At 40.0% G+C, this 9750-nt stretch overlaps 1 protein-coding gene across 2 annotated transcripts; it reads right to left on the bottom strand.

Moving 5' to 3' along the window:
* Positions 1–2: 2 nt before the first annotated feature.
* faxdc2 (fatty acid hydroxylase domain containing 2) lies at positions 3–7809 on the bottom strand. Of its 2 annotated transcripts, XR_015839614.1 has the most exons (10): positions 7719–7809; positions 6946–6977; positions 5648–5745; positions 5320–5423; positions 4364–4485; positions 2235–2440; positions 1833–1938; positions 1310–1476; positions 792–1154; positions 3–733 (listed from the first exon to the last, which is right to left on the bottom strand). XR_015839614.1 is itself a non-coding variant. In XM_088279940.1 (9 exons), the coding sequence occupies exons 2-9, from the start codon at positions 6973–6975 to the stop codon at positions 998–1000; spliced, it is 990 nt and encodes a 329-aa protein (XP_088136066.1). In that variant the 5' UTR covers positions 6976–6977; positions 7719–7809; the 3' UTR covers positions 3–997. The 2 variants fall into 2 exon arrangements, 1 of the variants encoding a protein (XP_088136066.1); XM_088279940.1 differs by having other exon boundaries at positions 3–1154.
* Between the last annotated feature and the right edge of the window lie 1941 nt (positions 7810–9750).

Raw genomic sequence — 9750 nt, 5'->3', positions numbered from 1 at the left:
CATTGTCTCAAAAAGAACATTTATTTTGAGATTTGTTACGACAAACACAACTGGAGCAGCGAGTGGACATAAAATACACAAATGGTTCATCATAATTACAGTTTCAACATGTTTACTTATACATGTACAGTGCACAAGTCTTTTTCCACCTCTTCCGCTGAAAGTCGGCAATGTTCCAATTATCAGACGTCTCTCAAACATTATGGTGGTATTTGTCGAGTGATTGTACGCCTCCCCGATTTGCTCGGAAACCTGTGAAATTTGAACAATTTCGCTCCCTTGCAATCAGTTTATAAAGAGCTCGATTGTCAAATGTTTCTGAAAGGTCAACCTGAGCCATTATCCTGCAGTGTGGAGTATTTGGCCTCCCTAATTTCCTGGGGAAAACGGTGTCAGGGCAGACACTTGTAATTGTTAAATTGTTGGAGCACTTCTCTTTCCTTTCGATTATCGAAGGCCTTTTGAAAGATCATCCTCAGCGAGTGTGCTGTGGTGTGTGTTAAGAGTGGTTATTCCAACCTGAAATGCTCAGGCAACATTCGGGATACATGCATACCAACAATCAGGCCAAATTTGAACATTTTCCCTCCCAAACGATCAAAGTTGTTCACTGAGATTATCAAATGTCCTTTGAGAAATTATCCTACGGTGTGTTGTGAGATTATTCCGCTGATCAGCTCAGAAATTAATGAAGAAATTAGCAGTGCGGGAGCTGACAATCGTCAATGTTAACCTTATTTAATAAGTTATAAGGGCCGAGCTTTTTCTTTTCATTTCTTCTTCCAGCACACATGATACGAGCAGTGTGGTCATGTTGCGTAAGTAGGCACATTTCACAGGAAGTTACCAGAACCAAACTATGAATGGGCATCAGTCAGTAAAAACAAACAATTACAGTGCAAAACAATTAAAAGTTGATGGGAAAAAGTCTAAAACTGATCAACAGGTTTTACAAGGGAATAAAAAGTGACTCAAGATGGCTTGACATTTTGGACGGTCAGTTTCCCTTCTTGGGTGTGTCGGGAATGCTCTCGGTGAGCGGGGTGAGTCCGGTGAGCAAGGTGTGCCGTTCGTACTGCTTGGTCTGCCTGAACTTGGTGTCAGTGCCGTGCAGGCGGTCCAGCACGCCAAACACGCCGAAACACTGGTTGAACCTTGAATAAACGATGTGGGTTAAAATCAAGCTCGAGTGTCAACACCCCACTTGATTACAATATGAATGCAGTACGCCACTTCCTGTCACTTTCAATCACTGTTTCCCTTTTTGCTCCCATCACACAACTACCCGGAAAGTTCACGGACGACTGACCTTAGGTGGTGAAAGTCATGGAACTCTGGCGAGGGCAGGAAGGGCAGATGGTACCCGCAATGGGAGATGGTGGTACTAACCAGCGCCAGGCAGTACCACATGCATGTGCTGGACACGTGCGAGCCCAGCAGCACCGGCCCGATGACCACCGGCAGCAGGTTGGAAAACTAATGGCCCAAAAAGAATGTTCTCTAACAAAGAGCTGACGTTTCCAAAGGTGCCACCTTTATGCCTTTTTGTGGCTCCTCCGTTCTCATCTATATCTCTGCTAATGACACGATTAAGTCCCAGACATGTGGATTTTGGTCTTTTTTTACTTGCGCTTCTCGTCCCCACTAAACCAACGTCAACAAGAGGTTGAAACAGAAACTAGAATAGTCCGCCGAGGGAAACGGCAACAAAACAGGCCAAAATCCAGATGCCACTTACTTAATGTATGACCAGCCGGTTTGTTCCAGATGCAGAGAGACTGGACGAGTCACAGAAAGGCAAAGAAGGGCATGCGCTGAAAGTGTTCATTTACCACATGTTCCAGAGGGTGAGCGTAGGTGGCGACCAAGCCAATAGGGGCAGTCCACTCGTGGTGCTGCTTGTGGAAGCGCTTGTAAAGGTTGGGATGATGGAACAGCCTGACGGGAAGACATAAAACACAAGTCCATTTCAAAGAGCAACTCATCTTTTGATTTTCAACTTTAAAAAGGAAGGGGACTTTGTTTCCCACAGGGCTGGATTGTCTTTTACGTTATATCAACGACAGTTAGGTAGTTTAACCTTATAAAACTTTGAAAAAGTAGACAAGTTGGGAAAAAAATACAGTTAGTTTTGTCTTTTTTTTAAATCAATTAATTTTTTCGTTTACTTGGATAAAAAGGAAAACGTCTGAAAATGTGTTGCTGTCAGAAAGCGGGCATTCGGCGTTTCCTACCTGTGCGAGTAGTAAAAGAGAACTTCCTCTAGGATGGAGAAGACGGTGAGTTCGGCGAGGGCCCAGTGGAAGGTGGGCAGCTGGGGGCCGCAGGGGTCCCCTCTCCAGGAGGTCAAGTGATATGCGGCCACCACAATGGGCGCAGAAATGAACAGCTGGTTGAACAATACCGTCTTCAAAGCGTGATGCAGCTTCTCTGGCTCCACCTGCCCACAGACAATCTTTAATTCAAAGCATCTTCTGAAGTGAATTTAAGCAATCTTATTATCGCAGAGTCTCTGGAAAGAATAGAATCAAAAATAAAAATTCATCAGATGTGCGGACTCTCGCAAATGTAAAACTTTTATGCAATTTACTTGTTCTATTTGACCGACCATTATTACACAAGTTTGGGGATAATTTTAATGATTAGAATTAATTTTGAAAAACATTTCTACTCAAATTTTAGTGACTATTTTATATTAAATAACTGTTTTTTTCCAGTGTGATCAAATGACCATATTTTTAAGCAACGTGATTTCATTTAATTAAACAATACTTTTTTTTTAACAACTTAATAAACTCCAGTGCCCCATGTACTTTTCATAACTAATTAAAAACCTATAAATATTTTTTTTCAAATGTTAAATTTTAACATGCCGTGCTTCTTGTGATGATGCGTAGTACACAGATCAGATAATTGGACATGTTTTGCCTGGGAAAATGGACTTGACCTTTTACCTTCGGACTCCATCTGCCAAGTGTAAGCACACGGAAAGGTATGTCATAATTGTACGTGAACTATTGCACACTTAGCAATATACGTTGATGGGCACGTTACCCCATTTTGCTGGTCCGTCCTCCACGCCACACCCTCGACCTGGGCACCCCTCCGTCCTTACACTTTCGTCCTTAATCAGAAAAGTAATCGTCTGTCGGGCTTATGTTTTCCCCCCGCTCTTAAACCTCTCGCCCTCCGTCCCAAAATGGGCTTCCGGTCCGTCCCGTGGACTAAAGAACCATCTCTTGTCATACACTAATGTTTTGTTGTCAGAACGGTGTTTTTTTTTTTTTTATCCCCGGCGAACTCAATGTCCAGTAGCCCGAAAGTAAATCAATGATCGATGTGTTTTGCCTGGAAAGCGACCGCTAAACTAATCTGTATGTAAACAAGCTAGGCGGACTTTATTCAAGCATCAATACTCAACAACACAGACTTATTGACTTTTGTTTTCTACTTTATAAGAAATTTATAGTTTCAAATTTACAGGCAACTTTGTAATAGTGCGGCTGTGGGCAAAGGTAACGTCGTAAATCGAAGCTAAACAGGTGTTAGCAACTAGTAAGTCTCGCATTTCTGGGTTTGTTTTACTTGCGAGGACGATACATCAACTGTATAGTAACACGTCGCCCCCTGCAGGAATGGAGTGTCACCACCGGTATTGCACCAGCAGCTTCCCCCCCCCCCCTCTTTTTTATGACAGCAACCCGTGCTAGTCCTGCTTCATTTCGAGAAGAAAAACAATTTGTTTTGATTCTCCCGGCGAGTTCAACATGCACAGTGCAGGCAAGACAAATAAATACAAACGCAATCTTAACTCTGATAACGCTTAGAGATTAACCTGCAGCATGCATTGGATGTTGTCCGTTATCTCGCTATCATGTTCTACAAAAGCAGCAGTTGCGATAGTCACAACACGAGAGACAGAGGACTTTGACACTCCGTACGTGTGCACACACCAGGGGAAAGTAACAAATTACAAACAAAAATATAACTATTGTTATTTAATGCATTTAATGAAAAACGTTTTTATTTCACTACTTTGAATTGTGTGGCTGTAATTACCGATTTTGTAAACCAGTGATGAAACCACTAACTTTCTACCTTTCCAAAATACCCATAAAAAGTACATGTACCACACAGTTGCACAGCTTTAACACTTAATTGATGCCGGCTAAAAATAAACTACCCATGCAACTTTCTAACCAGAATGACTCAACTGTATTGAGTGCACTTATCAGGTGGTTTCAGGTGCTCATAAAGTGACATACGATAACGCTAGTTGTGGCTCTCCATCCGATCCAAATGAATATGTGCCGATAACGCTAATTCACCGTAAACACTTTGCGTTGAGACATTGAAAGCCTACCGGGTTGTTCTTGTCAGCTTGGATGCGGTAGCGCGTGATGAAGGATGGCTTCCCAGTGGTGTCCACCAGTAGCAGCAGACCGTTGAAGGCCCAGAACACCACCGTGGGCACCAGCATTGTACCTGTAGATGGAATACAATTTTTTAAAAAAATGGAATCAAATAGCTAAAAAAATACAGAAAAAATAAAAGTCCGAAGTGACTCCCAGGCGCCGGGCCCCTGCAGCATAATTTTACATTAGATATAGCGCAATGCTTTGTTTATCTATGATTATTCCCAGTGTACTATTATTGGAGTGATTAATACAGAATTTAAGATTGAACATTTTGAATTCTGCCTAGCAACAAATATTTAAAGCTATTTTATTGGGCAAGGTTGCTGTGTTGGTCTCGATCCATTAATGAAGTTTATGTTGAGTTCAGAGCGACACTTCGCTGTAATTGGTGTGATTAGTACTGGATTTGAGATTGAGTCTTCTCAGTTCAACCCAGCAACAAGCAGTCCGAGCCATTCTATTGGTCGACGTTGTCGCATCTCACTGGATGGTTAAAATTAGATTCCATTGGAGAACTTTCGTGAGTTTTTTTATTTATTTTAAACTCCATTAACTGGTTAGCGATAAGACTAGAGATTTAGACTAAGTAGCTAGTAGTAGCTTTGCCACATTGCTTTTCAATATAAAAGTACAGTACATTTGATCTGATTCAAATGATCAAATCAGACTCCTTTTCAATCTGTTATGCAATTCAATCAAGGGCAATTCACTTTATGATCACCACAAACATGACATCATCATTTCTTTTTATAATGCTTACAATTCTCCCTCCATAGATAACATGAGATTAAAGGATACTGTTGCTGCATCCGCTACAAGCATACGTTGCAAAGGTAAGTAAATGGACACCGTCTGGTTTAATGGGGGGAAAAAAATAAAAACCCAACCCAATGCTCCTTACCCATGTAGAATAAAGCCTCGTTATGGCCCTCAAACATCACATAGAGTTTGGTCCACAAATTCTGCCAAAAGTCTCCCGAAGCTCCCCAAAACTTCTGAAGATGCCTGCAAAAGGAAGGCAAACCTTTTTTTTTTTTTTTTAGCTCTAGACAAAAATGAAGGGTCACTCTTAATCAATTAGTAGTTCCTCAATTGGGGAAGTTAGGTATACGTGTATCGGCAATGTGTCCCGATACTTTGTGTACATTTAGTGTACACCACAATTCTTATTTTCTCTCCCATAGTTCGAAACAAACAGAGCGGCGCATGACGAAATATGGAAGTCGCACCATGTCAGCGAATTACCGAACGCCGCCAGAAACAGGATTCCGGATCCGATCACAAAGGCGGCTTTCTTCACGGAATCCCATAGCCCTCCTGAAGTCTCCTGCGGGGACGGAAAAAGGAACATGCCGGAAAATTAATTGATCAAATCACTTCAATGTCGTAAGTAAGACGTTTCAATACTCGCATTTGCTTACACTACATCTAGTATGATACTTGTCCCATGCCCTGCCTGACTCCCCCGGCATCCGGATTTGGGCCTGTTTTACTGCCGCTTCACTTTGAAAATTGAGAAGTGACGTGAAAATGGCGCTCAACAGTTCATTTTATCACTTTTCAAATTGATTGTACAGTCCCAAAAATAAATACATCAGTTCCCCCGAGACGTCTAGTTTCATTTTATTAAATCGAGTCTCATACTGTTTAAACTATCATTGTGCAGCATGTCATAATAAGTGGTTAATGTTTCCCACTCGGCAACTAGTGCAATAAACTTACCATGGGTTTTTCCTCTTCTAAATAAACTTAACTTGACTTGAAGTTGTTGTGCAACTGTGTCTATTATTTAATCCAGCGAGGCTCCTCCCTGCAGGAAGAGTCCAAACCCGGGCAGGAAAAGGCAACTGGCTGAGCTATTGTATCGAAAACAACAAGTGTGTTTGCTGGAATATTGTTCTGCATGAACTGATTGATATGTTCATACACGAGTCCAAAAAAAAGGGATATCATTCTGTCCAAGATCATTTTCAGATCACTTTTACAGATGAACTGAATTTGACCTTTTGTAAGGTTTTGAATGTCCAACGCTTCAGAATTTGAGTAGTCTTCATGCAACACGCTGTGATCTAAAGAGTTGAATGTCAAAATTCCCACCGGATGTTTGATCCATGAAAATGTCAACATCCATTTCTATTTGACACCATGCCACTCACAAAGAGTTCATCATACTTGTCTTTGGGGTGTAATTTCACGATAAATCTAAAATGCACTGTAGCCAAGGATGCTCACTTCTACAGTCTGCTTTTCAGTGACTCTTCCCGTCTCCAAGTCTATTGCAACTTGTTGATGACACGTCTTAAGTACAGTGGCCAATTCCCTCTGGATTTTGGCCTGATTTAGTGCTGCTGCTGTTCTTTTGACGTTTTTTTGATGAGTTGTGTGTTAGTTGAATGATAAACTGCGACACTACTTTTTTTTTTTTCACTTTCACACATAGAATAAAAAGCAATGGTGAAACCTGACCTTCCACACAAAAAGTGACATCCTCACAATAGCCCACGTGTGGGTGACAAGAAGCACTTACCTGCCTGCTGCTTGTTTGTGCTCCCCTCATGTCTGTAAACACCAAAAAAATAATAAATAATAGTGTATTTTGCACATTCTCAATTAAAAAAATACAATTAGTTCATTAATGCTAATAATATCCCCACTTGCTTTTTGTGCTTCATTTATCAAAGTGATTTTTTTTCAGAGGGATTTATTACCAAATTGTATTATAATCCACTTTACTGCACATATTTCAAGTTGAATTCCTTCTTCAGGCCCACTCATGTTGCAGCTCATTAAAGATATGAAGTATTTATGTGCAGTATCCACTCACTGGACACTTCATGAAGTACACTCACGAACTCATGACGCTCTGAGAGGTTTTAATTAACAATATGTTTATTTATTTGGGTGGAGTTTCCACCTTAAATCACACCAAAAGCTGTTTCTAATATTTTGATCATACATTTGACACGAATACACACAAACACTTTGATTTCACTATTAATTGTTGTTAAGCATCCATTGAAAGAAGTTATAATGTAATTTTAAAAAAAGACTGTCAGTAAAGATTGTCTATATATCACGTGCGTATACTGCATATATTGTAATTTGTATAAACAAATATTATCTTTGTTGTTTATACCGTTTTCGTTTTTTTTTGTTTTGTTTTTAATTGAAATATACATCTACCGCAAACGTGTATATTTACACACACACAGTTTGCTTCTAGCTCCATGACTATATGAATGATATTTTGGGTCTTTTAAAATCGACAAAGTAAGTCCAAGTAGTTTTGAAGTCGCTTACCTCAGCCGCGTGTTGTTGGTCCGCAGTGTTGCCTCAACTTGTTGTGTTGCGATTCAGCGCAGCCAGCTGGCTTTTAACGCGCTTTGTCGACAGACAGACTGACGGGCAGCCTAGCGACACTCCGATTGGATCGTGGTGAGTCAGCTGACCAGCGCTGTACCCGGAAATGTAAAGCGCCTGTCTAGCAAACTTACTTGAGTTTTGTTTCCTCGCCTTGTTTTGAAAACAAAGCCAGCAACAAAATAATATTTGATCTCTGCACTTGTAGTTTACGTTGGGTTAACTAGCACAATAAATCAAAGTAACTAGCAGTGGTGGGAAGTAACAATGTAGAAATGAATTTGACCTCTGCCTTTCTTGACTAGATTGTCTTATTCTACTGAGTTGTACAGGTTAAATGTCACATTAGCGGAGGGGAAAAAAACCTGAAATGATTCTTTGTACTGTCTTTTTTTTTTCAAATCTCAAAACCCTGACATTTGAAGGGGTGTGTCGACTTTTTATATCTGTATCAGTATCAGAGTCTGATTTCTTCTGCCAACTCTGGTAACCAGAAAACATGGGTGGAGTAGATTCCGTCATATCAGATTATATCATCCATTATCATTATGTAAAAAAATATACACATCTTCTCATGACACATTTGGTGACATAGTGCAAAGTAATGCATTTGTTTGGTTTGCGTCAAAGCACCTTAAGTATTGTTGTAGACTGTGGGAAAGGACGAGTGATGTGTCAGAATGCAGCACAAGAAAGTCGAGTTGTCAGCAACACGTTTAACACGCCAAATGTGAAGACATTTTAATCAGATGAGGTCATAACATTTTCTGCTTGTGTGCTGTCATGTGACGACATACATGCACAGCATGGAACATCATACCCACTTGAAACATTTACGCTGTGTTTCAATACAGGAAAATAAAAAAAAGACTAAATGCAAGTGCTTTGTGATTAAAAGTTAAATACAACTGAAGTGTAATTAAGTATAATAAGCCACTGTAACATGATGACATGTTAGAACGTTTACTTCTTGAAGATAGCCTTCTCCATTCTTGAATCTGGCCCACTGAGCATTTACTTGTCCAACTGTTGCGTTCATATTTGGCTTTTTCGTTAAAATTGCTGAATTAAAGCTATTTTTAAAAATACTTTTTTTTTTGCTAAGTAATTGGTGTACGTATTGTAAATAACGAAACAAATAAAATAAAATGATAAAATAAAATATTTTATATATTAGGGATGTAAACTTTCATTGAAATTTGATTTAATATTTATATAGACTGCTCAAAATATGCATCAATATAAAAAAATCAAAAAATAAAAGAATCGATTCACAACCCCATGTTAACCAGGGCTGCTCTCTCAGGTCTCTGCTGTAAACAAATTGCATACGCACAAATCCTTAATACAATGTAAACATCCCTTTCATAGCAGCACAGCGGTGATAAACCAGGACTTTAAAAAGGAAGCACTTAGCAGCTGATGCCCGATTTAATTTACTAGCAGGAGTTAGCACGCACAGGCTACTGTGTGCGTTTGATGGAACGCCACCTCGATGTCCTGTTGTGGTGCGTTAACATATTGCAGCGTCTACTGTTGATTCTGGCAGCATGAGTCAGCGATTAAAACCAAAACACAGTTTTCATATATTTGTGATTGATAATGGCTAGATGACGTTGAAACAGCAAGAGCACGTGTGCTTAGTTGCGACCAAGCACCACGTGGTGCGTTTTCAGCCTCGGAATTCTCACCACCCAACAAAGTATAGCAAGACGCATTTAAAAAAAATTGTTGTAGATGAGGTGAAATTTGTGTTTTGATGAGCTATGATATTTCCGAGTTTTACGATATGCATCAAGCACGATATCTCTCTCTCTCTCTGCTATCTCTCTCTCTCTCTCTATCTCTCTCTCACTATCTCTCTCGCTCTCTCCTTCTCTCAGTCGCACTCTCTCTCCCTAGCTCCCCCCTCTCTCAAGATGTGTTGAATTCAGATTGAATAAAAAAAATAATTCAAGTGATGATTTTAATT

Source organism: Idiotropiscis lumnitzeri, chromosome 17 (genome assembly GCF_059441095.1).
Source record: "Idiotropiscis lumnitzeri isolate Australia: NSW breed Sydney's pygmy pipehorse chromosome 17, RoL_Ilum_1.0, whole genome shotgun sequence".
Taxonomy (NCBI): domain Eukaryota; kingdom Metazoa; phylum Chordata; class Actinopteri; order Syngnathiformes; family Syngnathidae; genus Idiotropiscis; species Idiotropiscis lumnitzeri.
Note: the sequence above shows the minus strand (reverse complement) of the source record. Positions and strands in the feature narration are given on the sequence as shown.

Excerpts from the sequence above, each read along its gene's own strand:
- faxdc2 (XM_088279940.1), bottom strand. The coding sequence starts at position 6,975 with ATGAGGGGAGCACAAACAAGCAGCAGGCAG. Across the intron at positions 5,746-6,945 it reads CACAAACAAGCAGCAGGCAG|GAGACTTCAGGAGGGCTATG; the intron begins GTAAGTGCTTCT and ends CCGTCCCCGCAG. Across the intron at positions 2,441-4,363 it reads AAGCTGACAAGAACAACCCG|GTGGAGCCAGAGAAGCTGCA; the intron begins GTAGGCTTTCAA and ends GTCTGTGGGCAG.